The 19,197-nt window shown below is 50.5% G+C and overlaps 1 protein-coding gene across 1 annotated transcript in view; it reads right to left on the bottom strand.

The window, feature by feature from the left end:
- Positions 1-442: 442 nt before the first annotated feature.
- Positions 443-19,197, bottom strand: part of HS3ST3B1 (heparan sulfate-glucosamine 3-sulfotransferase 3B1) — a 31,503-nt gene continuing 12,748 nt past the window's right edge. Inside the window, exon 2 of the mRNA XM_071573695.1 lies at positions 443-4,584. Within this exon, the coding sequence (XP_071429796.1) occupies positions 3,966-4,584 (619 nt within the window). The 3' untranslated portion in view covers positions 443-3,965. The remainder of the gene's footprint in view (positions 4,585-19,197) is intronic.

Here is a 19,197-nt window from a genome sequence, read left to right as displayed (position 1 = left end):
TTGGAAAGGAACTTGGCACTGGAGAGGTTCCTCACCACCAACTGCAAAGGGCTGAGTTTGTCCTGCACCATCCCTGAAGCAGGAGGGTGGTTCTACCACCCACCAAGCCCATCGAGTTTTTGCAGCAGGGCTGAGGGCAACCCCTCAGGTCTCCTTCCCTGAAGTGAAGTCGGATGAAGGTTTGTCCAACAGGACAGAGCAGAACCCACACGACCTGACTGAGCCAAACACAGACACATTCTCCCCAGGGAAGCCTCTGGCTCCTGAGAGCCCTGTGCTGGATAGGAGCTCATGTAGGGGATCACATGAGGGACTCAGCTCAGGTTTCAGGGCTTTGCCCAGCTGCATGGACAGTCCTGGGATGGACATGCAAGTCTGGGGGGCAGCACCCCCAAACCCACATGGGGAGACCACCCTCTGAATGAATACAGCTGTGCCCATCTCTTCGTAAAATAGAGCTTTTATTTGTTCATACAAATAGTATGAATTATCAGAACTTCATTTTCCTAGAAACATCTTTCTCTGTGTAAAATTAATTTGTGTTGTACATACCACAAAATACTCCATTTACATATTTTTTTCAGATTTTCTTTTTTTTGTGTGTGGTTTTCTTGTTTTGTTTTGTTTTTCTTTCCCTTTTGTTCTTTTTCTTATAAACTCATTACTACTCTATAGAACCATGTTACAGACAACACATCACTACTACCTGTACTGCACTTCTGAATACAGGACTGAATGAAACTCAGCCATAAATTAATGTTACAATGTGAAAAAAAACCCAAAACAAACAAACTTTTAATCACACCTCCAAACTTAAATTAAAAAAAAATATTTAAAAAAAAATATGACAATAGCACTGATTCCAGTATTAGCAGCCAGATGGACACCACGGGGAATTCACCTTCACTGTCATACTTGTTAGGTAAGGCTTTTTTACATTAAAAGTCTAGTTCAGACTTCATTATGAAGGATATTGAGTCAGGGCTAACAATCTGCTTAAGGTTAGAAGAGTTGTTACTCACTCTCTGTATTTCCACTCTCCAGTTTCATGAGAGCCTTTTGCAGCAGGGCTTGGATATACAAATTAAGCCCACACTCTGCTGTGTAGCTGGGGAAGGCAGTGGGATATTAAAAACTTGTTTCCAGGCAAGCAAGAAGGAAGACATAGGAGATGCAAAACTCTTCTGGCACTGAGAAGCAGGCACATGCTCTGGAGGGAAGCAAATGGGAAGGAAACCACGGCAGGTCCTGAAGTGAAATGCTCAGGGAAGTGGCACAGCCATGGCTGGGAGCTCACCCAAAGGCCAAGTGGAGAGGTCCAGCTTCTTTCCACGCATTGCATAAGCTGCTAGTAGGAAGACTGAAGTTTAGAGAACCAAAAATCACTTTTTTTTTCACCAGGAAGTAATTTCTTCTCATTGCCTGTAGCCCCTTCCCTTCAGTCACCCAATGGCAGCAGGTTTGGGACAAAGCAGACCTGCTCATGCATTCATCACCATCACACAGCTGGGGACGTGGCTGGAGCTGAAGCTGAAGCCCCTGAACGTGCATAGATCCACCCACCACCTGCATCCTGCAGGACAGGGAGGATGTGGGGGCTGTCAGCCTGCACATCTCACCTGTGCCCCCTGAAGTGGGATTGCATCAGCCCAAAGCGTTGCTTCCTCACTAGAAATGGCTCAGGGCAAAAAGGAGAACTTTTCCTGTTTGTGGGAAGATGTTTGCAGGCAAAACCCAAGGAGGGAGTTGCATCTGCTCACAGCAGCCTTGCAGGCAGCTCAGGCCTCATGTTATGCTTAACATCTCCCTTTCCTCCAGGTCATCCCAGTGTGCTGTACCCCATCTGTGAACCCACAAACAGAGGTGTAAGGCCCTGGCTAGTGGAGGGTGTCCCTGCCCATGGAGGAGGGCTGGAATGAGATGGTCTTTAAGGTCCCTTGCAATCATTCTATGATTGTTTGAAATCCCCTTGGAGACGCAAAGCCAAGCCAAGAGCCTGTAGGTTTAAGATCTGCTGTACCTGCAGATCCTGCAGCAGACCCAGAGCTGAGGCTGCTCTTTGCTCTGTCTGCCTGAGCAGGACCAGGCAGAGCAGCCCAGGCTCTAAGAAATCTTTCCATCACCCAAAAGTCACAGCAGAGAACTGGAAGACACAGGCAAGAGCGAGGAGGCTGCAAAAATAAAACATCTGGGAACTGCCACTGAATGTGCCCCACCACAGCAGGGCACAGCTCAGCAATGGGGTGCTCCAAGTGGGAGCTGTGGGTGACTGGGGAGAGGTGCAGGGCACATGTTTATATAAGGAAACATATATAAAATTGGTTACTTTGCCCATTGGTGCTCTTGCTGCTTCCAGTTTCACTCACACACCCCCTGCTTTATGGAAGTGCTCCCATGGCAACCTCAGGAGATGCTCAGTGTGGTGCATCATTTCAGTGCTGCAGGTGAGGTACATGGAATTTGCTGCCCAAAGACATCATAGCCCTGTTTCTGTTAAAAATTCTAGGAGCAAACCTCTTCTGCTGCCACCTTGCTCTGAAAATGTTGTAGTCAAGGTTGCAGGACCTCTGACAGCAATGATAAGGCATCAGAAGACACACACAGTGCTAATCAGGACCTCCTGAGCTCACAAAACATGGCCAGAGCTCTCAGGTCAGCCCAGCCAACCTGTCCTGGAGTCCCACAGCATCTGGTTCCACCTGAGGGGAAGGATTTCCAGGTCGATAATTACATGTTCAGAGCCTTATGTCCCATCTGGCTGCCACCCCTGCACTCAGCCAGGGCACGTCTGGGCTGCTGCAACACCCCAACAACAAGCACTGCCCAGACTCCCCCTACACATTCACCCTCATTGGCAAAGCAGAGCTATTTCCTGGCTCTAGGCAAATGCTGCTCCTTGGGAGAGACACGTGTAGGGTGTTGGACCAAAGAGTGATGTGAATTAACCAGGCTAAGGTTGATGTTCCCCAGTTCCATGTGCTGGGAGTTGCTGCAGTGGCCGTGGGACTGGAGGTAGCGCTGCCTGTGCCGTGTCCTGGGTTTGCTCTGTGCTGGGCATGGTGCCAGGCAGAGACCTGGGGGTTTCCATGGCTCTGCCAGTGTCTCTGGTGGGTGCAGGATGCTCCGTGTGCTGCAGATGAAGCCATGACCTAGCAGTGCCCAGAGTACTCCTGCAGTGAGCACTTTAAATGCATAGAGGGATGATGGGCAAGAGCCTCCTTGACAAAAGGCAAGAAGGAAAAGTACTGAGGAGAGAGCTCTGCCCACACAACGGGCTCTGTGGCTTCTCCCCTGGGAGAGGATCCCTTTGCCCTCCCAGCAGAGCCCTGGGTGTGAGAAGGAGCCCCCTATGGCTTGGGGTTCCCCTCTGGGAAAACAGGCTCCTGCTCAGCAGAGGTATGTGGGATGCAGGGATGCCCAACCTCCCTCCCACCCACCCCAGAGAAACCCCACCGGGGCCACGGGATCAACTGGAAAACTGTGGGAGGAGGGAGCACAACAGTGGAGCAGAGACTGGGACACCGGAGTAGGGAAAGCAAGTGTTTATAAAGGCCAGATACCCGTAACAAAAATAAACTTGTGCTTTCCCTCCCTCCCCTCCTTCCCTCGCTTTTTTCGATTTTTTTTTTTTAAATACAAATTTTGTTTAGGAAAAGTGGAAGCACTGTCTGTTACAAACTAAACCAAAAAAAGGGGAAAACAGAAGGGGAATAAAAACCAAAACAAAAAAAAAAAAAAAAAAGGAAAGGAGAGTCATATTAGAATTAAACACCGTGGAATGTTAAACAGGTTACGGGCTACCGTTCTAGCCAGTGCGGTTAGGCAGCTTAGTGAATTAATTGCTTAGGAATTAAAAATAAATTATTATAAAATAGATTTCTGTACATTTTACATACATATATATCTCTTTATATAAGCAAACCGTGCCGGGCAAGTAATTACAAGGGGCCTTTCCCACGCCAGGCTCAGTCCCAGCCGAAGTCCTGCCCCGTCATCTGGTAGAACTTCATGTTGAAGGGGCGGTAGAAGTCCCGCAGCCTCTGCACCACCTCCTGGTCGATGTCGGGGTGGGTCCTGCCTTTCGTCTTGCCCAGGCAGTGGGGTTTGCTGCTGCCTTCCGCCTTCTTCAGGCACGGGAACCCCTTGGTTTTGTTGAAGTAGAAATGTTTGTCGGTGATGATCCTCTTGAGGCCCAGAAAGTCCTGGACCCTGCCCAGCTCCCCCGCGGGGTCGCTGATCAGCCTCTCCCCGCTGACGAAGAGGATCTGCCCGATGGGGAAGTAGAGGAGCCAGTTCTCCAGGTGCTTGGCGTAGATGCCAATCTGGATGGCGCTCCACGAGGTGTCGATCAGGCCCGTAGTCCTGTTTTTGAAGGTCAGGCTCTCAAAGGTGGGGATATCAGGCTTCTTGGAGAGCGTCTGGGTGTAGTCCGAGATGGCTCTGGTCACGGGGTCCCGCACCACCACGATGAGCTTCGTGCCCTTGGACATGGAGGAGATGCGGGCTGGGGCCTCCTTGGTGACGAAGTAGCTGGGGGTCTTCTCCATGGTGATCTGCCCCTCCAGCGTCCTGGGCATCAGGTCCCTGCCAACAAAACACATGGAAATGGGTCAGAAGGGCAGGAAACAGGAAAAAAAACCATCCATATGCATTTCTAGGCATGCTCACACACAAGAATGCTTCTCCCTAACATGCCTTCACAGGCCATTTGGTTTGTACAGACAAATCCATTTTCCATTGATTTAGGGATTAGGGAGGGATTATTATTAAAGGCCACTGTATTAGAAATCCAACTGAGTAATCTCCCAGTTATCCATGAGTGGATTAGCTGGGCTACACTCTGCACCTGGAGTGTGGCTCCATGTACCACAACAGCTCCAGACCAGTCAGGATGAGTCCTGAGCTGCACCAGGTGGCTTTTCTGGCTCGTGTCAATACCACAGAGCCCCAGTCCTGAGCTTGTTTCCCCACAGGAGTGAGAGGATGGTGTAGCAGAATAGCAGGAGCTCACTGGAGCTCATCCACATTGCTTTCCCTTAGCATCCCAAATGCAAAATGTTTCCAAATTCAGGCAAGAGAGTGCAATTTGTCCCTGGCTTATGAGCAGCAGAACCTCACTGACCACAGGGTCCTTCTACACCCAACTTCACCGACTGTTGCTGTGCAGACCTGTCTCTAACATGAACTAGAAGGAGTATCAGGAGGTGCTGGTGGCATATTCAGCATATCCCAGTCCAGCATCCAATGAGGACAATCCTTCTCCAGCATTGCCCCACAGGTTACAGCAGGTCTGGATATGGGATATGACCATGGAGAACACAACCTCAGCTCATGGGGAGGACGTACCTTCACAAAACCTAAAGCTTTCAGCAATTCCACCTTATTCCCTGGCTATTTCTAATTAACCATGTGGGGAAACTCTGGAGAGCTTGGAGTATTGATGGAAGTGGCACGAAGCAGGAAGAGTCATTTTTTCCTATCCTTCACTAGGCAAGCTGAAATATTTCAGACCATTTGCCAATTCATTCCTTTTATAACCCAACGGGACTCATTTGCTTTGGGTTGCAAGACAGTTGAAAAGAAAAGGCAAGAGGGGAGTCAGGCACGAAATTAAAGCTATAAAACTTGATTAAGTTTTCAAAGCATCCACCCAGCACAGTGAAATAACCAGCCAGTGTGTGATCTGCAAGCCTGGAGCTGTGCTTCTCTCAGCTGTATAACATCTCACAGAGGCTGTTTCCCCACCTCCTCCCTCACTGCTTTTGTGCTTCCACAGCAAAGATCACCAGGCCTCCTGCAATTAAAAAAGCCACTGATAATTTGTGTTAATGCCAATGATTGTCTTGATCAAGAACTCAAGGGAAAAAAACCTGACCAGTCTGTTTTGAGGTCAAATAACAGGGAAGCAGGAATGAGAGAACTGATTGCATCAAAAATCATCCCATGCCTGCTGGTCAGTGGCTGTTGATGCAACTCCTGGTGAGCTCACACTGTCCCTGGCATTTTGGTTCATCAGCTTCTGGCATTACCTTTGTGCAATGTGTTTACTGGCAAGGGGCACCCACTGGCTGCACCTCCACCCTGCAGGTGAGCTGTGCCTGGGGGCTGCCCATAAAGTCCCTTCTCTACAGACTGATGCCATGAGTGACCCTTCCCCCCAAAAACAGAACTCTGAGCACGTTAGTGTAGGGTAAGATAAAAAGTAAAGGTCCTTTAATATCACAGGCCTACAGCCCACAGGAATACAGGATGACATGCATGTGTCCCAGTTCTTGTTTCTATGGCTTTTATAGTAAGATCCCTCCAATCATTGCTTTACACATTTCTCAGTCCAGCCCCAGTCCCACCCCTGGTCCAACCCCCTGGAACTGGATCTGGGGCTGTCAAGACCCTCTGTCTTCATCAACTCTTCTTCCTCAGGCACACAAAGATCTCTTGGAGTTCATCCAGTTCTGGCTTTTGGGTCACTCTGACCTGTGTTTATGTTTCATTCTGTAGGCCTTCTGATATCCTTCAGCTCTTTACCTTGGAAAAGAGTCTAAACAAGATTAATTAACTAAAGGAATTTGAGCTCCCTGTTCTGGGACAGGGGTAGTGATAGAAAGGCATTAAACTTAAACTGTTAGAAATATTAACCCTCTAAAAATCTACAACTACTGTGTTCCTAAAATCTACAAAATGTGAAAATCAGAACAAAAACCCCTTTGGCATCAGACCTATGATGGGAGAAGATGGTCCCTCTACCAGATCTGCACAGGACATTCAGAAAAGTGGTGATGGATGAGCTGGATGGTGGAGGAAGAGGATATAAACTTCTGGAAACCTCCAGGCAGGCCCAGGGATGGTGACAGCCCCGAGGGCTGGGATTTCAAGTCCACACAAGTGGAGTTTCACACACAGATAAAAATCACACTGGCCTACCAGACACCTGGGATGTGAAAGCTTCTGGAAGTCAGGAGCCATTGTGTGCCAAAAAACAGTAACCAAAATAAAACTCTGACTAATCCTTTGCCCTTCCGGCCAACTCTGCCATCCCATTGTGCTGCCACAGGACAGAGCCAGTCAATAACGCTCAGAGCAACTCCTAAATCTGTCGTGGGCTGATGTGGATTTCAACATTTGCTCATTAAGTGGTGTCTCCTTTTATGGCCACATTAAACCCGAGTTCCACATCCTGTCCTGGCCACTGACTGCTTGCCAGCTTGATTTAAGAGGTTGGTTTCAACCCATGAAGTCCTTAACGGCTTGGGACCTGCCTAGAGAGGAGAATGCTTCCCAAGACATCCTCAGGATGGCTGTGGCCCTTTGGCTTCAGGTCAGGTCCATCAGGTTGCTGGTTGTATGTGGTCCTGCACCTTGGGACTGACTTCTCCTTCAGGACTACTACAGTCAGTGTTTATCAGTCTCCTGGGAATGATGCAAGGCTTACTTTTCCCTCCTTGCACAAGAAAGGCACAGGGTAGGGCTGGGCTGTGAAACAGGAGGAAATTGCTGGGAATGCAGTGCCAAGTCAGTTGATCCAGTTGGGAAACGCAGGTTCCTAATTAGCATTTCAACGAACATAGTGTAAGTGGAAGAAAGCAGGGAGCAACTCTTTAGCTAAGAGGCATCCACTGGCCTGGTGTCAGTCCCTCTGCAGAGCCACCAGCTCCTGAGCACACACCTCATTTGTGGCTCTGTGCAAGTTTAGACCCTCCAGGTTATTATCTTTGGAGAGGATCTGAATCCTTGGCTTGGCAGAGCATCTTGCTGGGGACCCATCACAGGTGGAGAAGCGGGACAAAGCACATTGATGCTGCTGCTGCCCTTGGGTTGGGCAGCACAGGCTGAGATGAGCAGAGCTAGAAATGGAACTTTCAACCCAAGAAGAAGACCTGGAACCACCAAACTCAGCCCTCACGCCCTTGTTTCTGCACTACCTTCCTTGTACCCACACAGATGCCAGGCACAGCCCAAAACTAAGATCCTCAAGATTGTCTCAGATGGTGCCTTATTTAAAAAGTGGCTGCATGAAAGCAAGACAGCTGCAAGTGAAGCCAAATATTGTGGCCCATGGATGTGGTTTGAACCTCTGACAGCATCACATCCAGGAAAACAAAGTTTTATTGCATGGGCATGTCAGTTGTGAGGAGCTTTCCCATGGTTTCCATCATTTCCCACAGAGGCTCCATCCATCATGCTGGCAGTCAGAGACAGCAGAGCCTCGGGGACAGGAGGAACTGGTACATTGGCTGCCCTCAACTCACAGTGGTGGAAAAGTCCCTGAGAAGTGCTTATTCCCATTCAAACCACAACTGGAGAAGGGCAATCAGGCCCTGTGCAGCTCCAACATGCTGGACATACATTTTGGTGGAAGGAGGACCAGATCCAGCTCCAAACACATCTGCTCCTCGGGCTCCAAGGCAGCAAGGGCCACACTCAACCACAGGGAGGGGAAAGAGGAGCTGTAATGGTCAGAAGCCACAATGCCCTGGCAGGATGCAGCTCCTTGGGTGAAAGGAGTGAGGCTCAGCACAACCCACGTTCAGCTCAGTGGTGTGTGCACAGCTCAGCCCCAGGGCAGCTCGTGACAGCTTCTGCTCCCATGGAGGCTTCACAGGCACATTGGAGACCTGGGCAGCTCCTGCCAGCACTGTCTGGTGCAAGGTAAGAATGGCAGAGGTGCAGCCAGCACTGCTGTCCATATGGGAGAGGATAAAGGGAGTCAGGCTGTGGGAAACAGGGAGCTCAGGACATTGAGGGCTGTAGCGGAAACTTGTGGTGGAAAATAAAGATGGCATGAAAGCTTGGCAAGCAATCCCTCCTGCCTTGTTATCCACCTGCCTTCTGGCAACCTGCAGTTCAAAGACCTCTGGAGCCAGCATCTGCATCCAAATCATCCCATTCCATAGTGACTATGAACTCTCTAATCCTTTCAAACCCACAAATACTTCTGGCCTTGAGAACATCCCACAGCAGAGAGTCCCAGCACCAAAGCACTGCCTCTACCCATCATTTGAACCCTCTCCCTCCCTCCCTGCTTGGGAAGAGGTGAGATATCTGCTTGCTGAGCAAGGAAGAGACAAGTGAGGATGAGGAGAACCAGCAGGTTCCCAGCAGCCTTTATTGCCCAGCCAGCAAAGCACTGCTGGGGCTCAGCACTGCTGACTCGGGCAGAGCTGCCAGGGGTCCCAGCGAGGGGAGGGAGTTGCTGTGTGAGCACAGCCATGAATTTTGCACAGCTATGAATTTTGCACAGGGAGAGAGTGAGCCCCTAACCCTGAGCTATTAACATGTCAAGAGGGACAGAGGAAAAGCTTTTCCTTTAATGAATATTTCCTCGGCGAGGCCCGCACCCTTCAGAGGCGAAGTGATAGGCTTAGTCTAAAGATGGATTGGCCTACTTTACCTATTAACCACTTAGACTAATGTAATAAAGGCTCTCTGCATTCAAACAGCCCTAATCCCCAGCCCCAAGCAGCTCTGAAGCCTGGAATAAGAAGGGATGCTCAGACAAACTTAGCCAGGCTGCTGCTTGGACAGGCACTGGCAGGGGCGGGGAGGGGGAATTTTATGGGGTTTTTTTGAAGTTCAAACTTCCCAAATGAGAAAACTGGACCCACAACGGGATAAATTTACAAAGTGGGGATGACAGGTGGCCACAGGGTAATCCAATCCTGAAGCCTAATGCCCTTTGTGGCAGCTTTTGTCTGCGCAGAGGGGCTCTGGGCTAATCTGCTGCCACTTCCCAAGGAGGAACAGCGAGGGGCCCGGGGGGACAGGGGACCCCCCCAACCTGTTGGTGCTTTATTCACTGCAGGTAGGACAGAGCAGAGCACAGCAGTGATGGCTTTATCCTGGGGATGTCTGTTGGTCCCCCCACGCACCTCCTGCCATCACCAACACCTGCTGGGATAAAACCCTCTGGGCTCTGCTGGAGCCTGGAGCCCTGGGGGGCTGCAGAAACCACCCCCCTGCCCTTCTGCCCACACAGGGGTCACCATCAGGCTGCCTGGCCAAGCCCTGGCACACTCAGGTGTCCTGCTGCCCAGCAGGAGCCCTGGGGCAGAGCAGAGGAGTTTTCCTTCCTGAGGAGGGTTTCATGCTGGGTATATTCCTATCCAGCACCTGCCACCACTCAGCATCAATTTTGGGGATGTTCCTCCAGGTCAAGCACATTCAAGAGTTGAGTCCCTCAGGCAAGTGCTAAAATCATAGAATCAACCTCCAGGGATGGGGAATCCACCCCCTCTCTGGGCAGCCCATTCCAATCCCTGAGCACTCTCTCTGCAAAGAAGTTTTTTCTGGTCTCCAACTTCAATTTCCCCTGGCAGAGCTTGAGCCCATCGTGCCCCCTTGTCCTATTGCTGAGTGCCTGGGAGAAGAGACCAACCCCCACCTGGCCAAAACTTCCCTTCAGGGAGTTCCAGACAGTGCTGAGGTCACCTCTGAGCCTCCTCTTCTCCAGGCTAAACACCCCCAGCTCCCTCAGCCTCTCCCCACAGCACTTGTGCTCCAGTCCCTTCTCCAGCCTCGTTGCTCTTCTCTGGCCCCGCTCCAGCCCCTCAATCTCTTTCCTGAGCTGCAGCAAGAGCACCCTCCAGTCTCAAACCCCTCCATCCCTCAGTTTCCCTCTGAAAGGGTGACAAAACTCTCCTGGAGGAGTGGACAGGGTATTGTAAAAGCAAGGGAAGTGCTGTTACAGTCAGGATAAAATGCCACACCACCTGGATGCAGCTACAAGAGGCAGATCAGGGAGCGCTCACAGCAGTCCCTGCAGCAGCTCTGCCCCCAGACACAGCAAGAACTGCCTTTGGGACAGAATTCCTGGACTTTCCCCCATGGCTGTTTCCTAGAAGCAAGGAAAATATGGGAAATGGGAGAAATATCAAGCCAAACTATTTTGGATATCAATCAAGTTCAGGCCTGTAATCAAGAACCATTTGCTGTGCAGCCCTGAGCTGCACACACAGAGCATTCAATGTATTTCTGGCCAATTTTTACCCACATTCCTGGCTGGTGTTTCAACAAGACAAAAAGTGATGGGTCTTTTCCCAGAAAAGTGAATTTTGGCATCCTGAATGTTTCTGGGGAAAGCCCCCTCAAGTCCTCCTAAAAGGCTGTTCAAGAAACTGCATAAATTATATTGAAATGTTGTGGTGAGAAGGTGAAAAGAAATATGAAGGGTAAACACAAAAGTTCCCCCTTTCTGGGGGGAAACAGATTTTTAGCCTCCAGAATCATGTCAGAGGGTTTCAAAACCCAAGATGACACCCAGCTCAGTAGAGCCAGAATGAGAACAACCCAGAACGTGGTACAATTCAGTGCATGTGATAAATTTAAGATTTTTGCTGCATTTTTAACTTGCAAGCTGGAAAGCAAACAAGCCCACTGGTGCCAGCTTGGAACAGCTCTAGAGGAACCAAATGCAGAAGATAAGGCAGGTTAAAGCCTCATCCCCTCCCACGCTGATGCTCCCCAGGCTGCTGCTCCTCCCTCTGCCCCATCCCCAGGGGCAGTTTGGTCTCCTGCTCCCATCCCAGCATGGTCCTGCTTAGGTTTGCCCCAGTCAGGATCCCAGCAAAGCCAAAGGGCTCATTTCAAACCACAGTCCATCCATCCATCTGTCCATCCATCCATCCATCCACTGCTTTAAGTCAAACACACATTTGAGAAGGGCTTTACTGCCATTCTCACCCTGCACAGCCAATTCTCCAATTCCTGCTGTGTCTCTGCCTCTTCCTTTCCTTCCCCATCCCCATAAATAATTTTAGGCCAAGTGATCTAACTCCAGTATTTTGAAAAAGAGCTGTAGACACGCAGGGAAGGATGGGGGTGGCACCTCCACTGCTGGCAGCTTTGCCTTCCAGCCCACCCGCTCTGCCAAGGCGATACCCAGTTGCTCCCAATTTCCGAGCTGCTGTCAGAAAGCAGGAAAAAATGTGCAGTGGTGATAAAAGCAGCCAAGGGCTGGATTAAAGCCACACACTTGTAGCCCTGTAAAGGCACCTGGCAGTGAGCAAGAGCTTTGCAATGCTCTGGAAAGTAAAAACTTGAGCATCACCAGCTCAGCTCCCAAGACCACCACATTAGTCCCATCCCAACCCTACCAAGGCCTCCTCACTACAAGGCTCATCACAAAATCATCAAATTCCAACAATATTCCTTAAAAACAAGCAGCTGACAAGCCCAGGGAAAGACTGTTAAAGTAATAAAGCCTTTTAATTGCATCACAGAACCTGCCACCTGCATCAAGGTCAACTGGCATCAAAATTACCCTCTTGGCTTTGATTCCGCTTTCTGGTGGCAGAAATGGGATGGGGGAATGAGGGAGATGGAGGAAGAGGAAGAAACAGAGAGAGAAGAGGCAGTAGCAAATTCCTCTTTGGGGATGGGAGGACTTGTTGATTTATTATTTGCTACATCACATTTTTCTTGCCAAAGTTATCCCTGGCTTGGGCTGTTGTTGTGCCACAGACCTGTACAGTAGCAGGCAGCCTCTCCTCCTTTTATGACCAGTGGTAAGAGCAACATGTGTGCCTTTGTCTCGAGCAGGAGCCTGTTGTTTGGGTTGGCAAATTATACAACAATAAAAGGGAATGGCTGGGAACCAGCCTCGGCCTTTTTGAAATGGGTGTAACCCAATCCAGCTCGGCCAAACACTCGCCACGACACTTACACAAACCAGATGATGGGAATTAATGAACTTTGGGGGTGAGGAAGGGGTAGGTGAAGGAGGAGGGAAAGGAGAAAAAAGTATGTGGGCCCGAAATGAATGTTTTTCTCACTTTCCTTGCTCCCTGCCCCCAGATCTGCCAGGTGCCCTTCACCTGTTGGGGAGTTTGGAGGATTAAAGGAGGGAGAGGAGGGTAATGATGTGTGAAGGCTGCCCAGCATGAAGGTGCTCTGGGACTTCAATAGGACCAAAGAGGAGGTGGCCACAGGTGGCATCACCACATAGCCCACAGGAACAGGCTGTGGCCTGGCTGTGGAGTCTGATCTGAGCTCCTTTGATGAGGATACAAAACCCCATCAAAGGCTGGGGGCAGCAGGGAGAAGCAGGACATTGGCAGATGGCCCTTTCGTCCCCACCCCACGGCGGCAGAGCCGGGACCAAACAGCCACAGCAAATCAAAGCAAGCAGTGCCTTGAGGAGGGGGCAACACGCTGCTGCAATCACCAGGGGTCAGGGGCTCTTTTGGGGGGGGTGTTTTTTTAGATAAAAGACTTTATCCACCTCCCCAAAAGTCTCTGAATTCCAGTCAGACCTCGGAGTCACTGCGGAGGTTTGACCCTCTCTGTGCTGCTGTGAGGGACGTGGGGAGCTGGTCCAGCCACAGAGCTGAGCAGGTTTGCAGCAGCATCTGAGCACCAGGCTGGGCAAAGACCTGATCCATGCACAAAACCTGGAGGGTTTGTGCCTCTGGGCACAGCAGTGGGTGTGATGAGCTGGACCAGCCTCTGCTGCCAAGGCAGCCTCCCATCCTGTGCCAGCCAAAACCAATCTTTCACCCAAATGCCTTCCCCACCTGATGGGTCTAAGTGGCTTAATTAGAAGCCCAGACTCATACCAAGATAATGAGATGCTATCCCTCACAGGGCTGCTGCCTTCTGTATCCAAGTGCCATATATGGTGCACCATATGACAAAGCCTATAGGGGAGGAACAACTTAGATCAGCAGAAACACTTGATGGGAATTTTGTCAGCAATTGGACAGGGCTTGTGCTTTCACCAGTGAGCACAGTGAAGAGGCTAAAGAACCACAAAGGCTCCATGGAGGCTGAGGAGTGATGTGCCCATCCCTTGGCAAAGGATCTAAAGGCACAAAGGTGGTCTTGGAGGTGGCTGACTGAAGCAATTCCCCTTTCCCACCTCAAAGGTGATGCTCCATGTGGGACAGCCTCCAGGAGGGCTCAAGGGGCTGGGACCAGCCTGAAACCTTGAGAAGGTGCAGCCCTTTCCTTCAGGCCAAAGCCCCTGTGGCCTGGGGATCTCCAGCCCTGGCCAGAGGAAGGCAAGGACAGAGCAAGAACAAGTCAAGTAGCAACTCATCCCCTACTGCTCTCTCAGTCTACATCCAAAATCAGCTCAGGGGCTTTGCTGTGCCTAATGCAGTTTGTCCACTTAATAATCCTCAATCAGTCACTCTTGCAACACTTTGTCCAGGTGGATGTGCTATACCCAGACAAGGCCAGGTTGGATGAGGTCCTGAGCAGCCTGTTCTAGTGGGAGGCATCCCTGCCTGTGGCAGGGAGTTGGAAGTGGATGATCTTTAATGTGTCTTCCAACCCAAACCATTCTGTGAGTCCTCCTGAGCTCACGCAGACCCTCCACATGCACAGCCCATCCCAGCCCCTTGCTTTGCCCACTGTACATCAGCTCCTGCCTTTACACCATGTAAAGATCCTGCACCACCACACCAGTCCATCCCTCCTTTCATCTCCAGCCTGCTCAGGATTTGTAGAGTGCCCCATCTTTCCCCAAGACATCTCCTTGCCAAGCTGAGGACTCTTGGCCTACTTGGTCATTCCTCAAACAAACATTCCTCCAGCCCTAAAGAACAAACCCAAACGGTCACCACTGTCACCAGGTGGACTCAAGCACCAACTGAACATGAACTGCAGAGATGTGGGGCTTTCTTCAGCCTAGGAAGGAACAAATTTCCAAATATTTCATCCCTTCCTCACCAACAACAGCTGGAGATGTTACGACTGCTCAGCAAGAACTTTCCCTGCTCCTTTGCTGGAGCCAGGCACAATATTCATCAACTTCACCAGTTCATTACACAGACCCTCCTCTCCTCTTTATGTAAACACTGAAGCCTCTTTCTGCTCCCCATCATACTTAAAAGCTCTGAACTTCCACTAAATAATTATCTTCACTGGGGGGAGACGGGCAGCACTTTACATATCAAAGGGCTTCTTTGGAGGGATTTACAATAATTTAAGATGAAGTGGTAAATATTCTATTCACTCCAGTTCATCTCCAGTAATAATTATAATCCTATTAGCAAAGTCCCAAGAAAGTGATTGCATTATCATCTAGCGAGCATCTATGTGGATTTCTTGGAGGGGTGGGATGGGGGAGGCCATAGGCAAGGAAAGAAGGAAAAGCAACAAAAGATGCAATTGCCAGCACCTCCCTTCCCCCAGCAGGATTTGGGCTCCATTGTCCCGGTGCTTCAATAGTGCTTTGCTCTGAAAATAAGAGCTTTTTGAGCGCACTAAGGGGGTGGGGCTGAAATGAGCATCTTATTCCTCTCGGTCAGCCCCGGTCCCCTTTCATGGCTGTGGGTCCCCCCCGGTGCTGCCCCGGCCGACAAAGAGCGGCCGGTGCTGCTCCTGCGGGCGCGGGGCGGCTGCGGGGCCACAATTAAAAGCTAATTGCTGTTTCTGGGTGAGTTCTTTAGAATATCGCCCAGCAGCACCGGGCTGCGCTGCCCACCGGTCAAGTCATGTGAGATTACTCTAATCTGTCTCCATTTCCCCCCGAAAGGAACAAAAAGACTGGTTTTGTTTAAAAGCAGAGCAGGGAGGGGGCAGTTCTGTGAAACTCACGATTTAACGGGAGGGGGGGGAATAAAACCCCGAAACTCAGCAGGAAACATGACTGAGCTAACTGGCAAACTGGGACTAAAGGCTCTTTATCAGCACATCGCAGAGCCAACTGTCTGTGCCAGACTGTGTGTTTTATTCCTGTTCCATGTCACCTCTTCGTACACCCCGCTGGAGTGTTTAACTGGAATTTATCCCTGCAGGAGAGCCTCACTTGCACCAGTGTAATCCTCTTCCCTCTCTTCTGGCACCTGGAGGCCACCAGTGTGGGCCCCCAGCACCTCCACCAGGAGCAGGCTCTGCTCACCCTGGGGAACCAGCAGCCACTCCAGAGTTGTGTCCCTGCTGGTCTGCAACAAACCAGGATTACTGTCCCGGTGTCCAAGAGCTTATTGCAAAGCAGTAGAAACATTGTTCTCAATAAATTAAACAGACAACAGCCTGAAAGGGAGGAAAAAGGAAGAATTTTAGGCATGTGCAGAGATTTCAGTGCTCACAACTGAATCCTGGGGAAAAATAAATTCACTGGGCTGCTTCTGCCTCTTACTCTATCACGACCAGAAAGACCAGCAACTTCTCCTCCCTCAAAAATTTATAGCCTGTTGTTAAAATTATGTGTACCAAACTCCCACTACACAAAGATTTGATAGATCCACTTATGGAGTCATTGCAAGACAGAGCTCTGCTCTCAAGGTTCCTTGGGCAGCACTGGTTTAACACATCCTTGCACCAGAGATGTAAATTCTTGAACTCTGCTTTACTTCTGTAGCACTAATCCTGCCCTCATGGGAAGCTGGAATCAGCATCTGATGAGCTTGGGCTGGCTCAGCACCTGCAAGCACAGAATGTCCTTGTACAGAAAAAAAAACCCAGCCAAGCCAGAGTGTCGGGGTCTGGAGTTACTGGTTTAACTGTGCAAATAAATAGAAAGGGTAAAACCCAAAAAGAGGCTCTTGCAAGGCTGTCCCTAGCTCAGAGTAGGCCTGAGCAAAGGCAGCCTGGCTTGAAAGAGGCTTAAAAGCAGATGAAGAAATAGGTGGTGGGATATCCAAAACACATCCATGGCACCCAGGTGACAGGACTGTGAGATGTGAGACTAACACAGCTGTCAATTGGCTTCAGCCAACTCCAGGGACAATGATCTCAGGGGTTTGGCTTCAACTCCACCAGGAGAACGACTGGGCTTTTCCCAGAGCTCCCAACCAAAGGCCACTACTTGCTGTCAGCTCTCTTGCCATGCAGTGGCTGCTGAGCCACATCCAAGTGGTGCCCACTCCTGGCACTGCAGCCTCTTCCCTCTCGCCCCTTCCAGGCCACCAAGGCTCAGGCACAACCATCTGGTACTGGCAGGAGTACCAGCCAGTACCAGGGGTGTGTTCAGCCATCCCAGCAGGAAGTCCGAAGCCCCAGAGCTCCCACACCCACCAATTTGCTCTCTTAATTGTAGCAAGGGCACTAATCCTCTCAAAGCTGTTAAACCCCTCCAGGCACTGCCCCTCGTGGGTCTTTAAGACACCTCTCCTCATAGGCCTTGGGAAAGTGCTTCCTCACAGCAAAGGGAGCCATCTCCATTGGGTTAAACCCTATGGATGTGGGGATCTGGGATTTGGGGGAGGCAGAAGCTGAGGTGCACAGAGCTGGATCTTCAGACAAGGTACAACCTGCTGGCTTTCTGCTGTTGTCCCCAAAGCACCAGGTGGCTCAAGAATTAGATGCCCAAACCAAGTAGCACCACAACTCATCCAAGAGCCAAATCACTCATCCCTGCACAGGGAGCAGAGCATCCTCCTGGCTCACAATCAGTCACACTGGGGCTCCCAGGGCTCGTGCCCTTGGTTAGGACACCAGGAGATGTTCCTAATCCAGGTAGCCCATGGGAGGGTTATCCCACCAGCCTCATCTCTACAGTAGCAACCCATTATGCCAGTGGTGGGGAGCCCAGCAAGCAGAGTAAACCTCAATTTGGACCCAAAGGGCACAACTGGTGTAACCAGCACAGAGGAGATGGTCTCTTCATGCACCACAAGTCACCTGCATGGCAGCTATGCACTGTCACAGTGTTTCTGTAGCCATGCTGCAAGAAGGAAGTTTCCCAGAAAAGGGGTCAGTTCAAGAGAAGCAACCCCTGGTTGGATCCATCCTAGGGTGGGGGTCCATACATCAATATATGGATAAAGACTTTATTGGCACATACTCATAAATTAACTTTCTGGTTAAGTAACCATGCAGTGACCATGGCAGCAGCCTCTCTCCATCCACTAAAAGCAGCTGGATGTGGGTGGCCAACCCTGGTCCACCACAGCTGAACACTCAGGAACACCTCACAAATTTCTACCCAGGACAGCACTACAAGGAGATGAACTTCAGTGACTCTTCCCAGGCTCTCCCTCTCCCCTGAGGCACTGCCAAGCCACTGCATTTCACCTGCTCCAATTCTGCTGGCAGGTCGGGAAAAAAACCCCAACCCAACCCACAAAGCAAAGAGCCAACCCCAAAGCAAACGATGCACAAGTCAACAGCCACCAAACAAAACCCACCCAGCAAGACACAGGCAGGACCACGTTCCCCTAATGCCACATTCATAAATCACAGCCCTGCTGAGAGGTCTTTTGTGTTTTCCCCACACAGAAACAAATGCCCTAATCCTGTACCTGCACGGGCAGGTAACGAGTTGTGCTGATAATGCTGCCCTTTGTTAAACACCAGCACGAGTGGCCCAGCATTTGCACAGGGAGGACTTTGTTTGCCACCTTGACACATATTTCTCCTAATCAAGCCCAGCCTTCCTGCTCTGGGGCTTTACAGCCATGATTAGAGTTGAAAACCTGATAAACTCCAGAGCCCCTTTCTGCCCTGACACCCCAGCTTGGCCCCCTTGGATCATAATTGATGCAAGAGGAACATCCCCGGTGATTCACCTGCCCTCAGAGTAAGATGTGCCAAAGGGAGAACTCTGCTGGGTTAAGAGCACCACAAGGGACTGGTGACAGCTGAGCTCCTGCTCCTCTTCCTCACCATAGACATAACAAAGCAGGAGGGGGACAGGGACACTGTTTTATTCACCCAGCAGCACTTTCCTCTGGGCACTGAGAGCCCCTGGAACATCTTCCATGTGAAGTCTGAACCAGAGCCCAGTGGCTCCTCCACAGCATGTGGGAAGGGAGCTCACAGGGTGTCAGGGCCAGGGCAGGCTTGAAACAAACCTTGAGGCACATTTACCTCTACAAGTTCTCAAGAAAAAGCTGTGTAGGATCTCCAGGAATCCACCTTTTGCACCCAAACAGATCCTCTGAACATCCAGCACCACCTGAACAGCAGAGACCTTTGAAACATCAGCTCAGAAGGTATCCAGCTTTCCATTTTCACTATGGAAAAAGTTATGAATTTTTCTGCCCTTTCTAATCATGCATTCATGTTCCTAACACAGGCCAAGTGCTGCCAAACCTCAGCTGCACAATTCCACCTGCCTCTTTGGCAACACCCAAACCAGCCACAAAACCATGAAGCACTGAGGTTCCTCCTCAGCTGCTGCAGAGGGAAGGGGATGCCCCCTCTGACTGCCAGAGGGTGGGTCACCTTCCTGGTGGCCTGTGAAGAACAAACCCAGGACCAGCTACATGGGAAGGTGCCCAATGAACCAAGCACGTCCCGTACTCACCAGAC

The sequence above is a fragment of the Pithys albifrons genome, chromosome 19 (genome assembly GCF_047495875.1).
Source record: "Pithys albifrons albifrons isolate INPA30051 chromosome 19, PitAlb_v1, whole genome shotgun sequence".
Lineage (NCBI taxonomy): Eukaryota > Metazoa > Chordata > Aves > Passeriformes > Thamnophilidae > Pithys > Pithys albifrons.
Note: the sequence above shows the minus strand (reverse complement) of the source record. Positions and strands in the feature narration are given on the sequence as shown.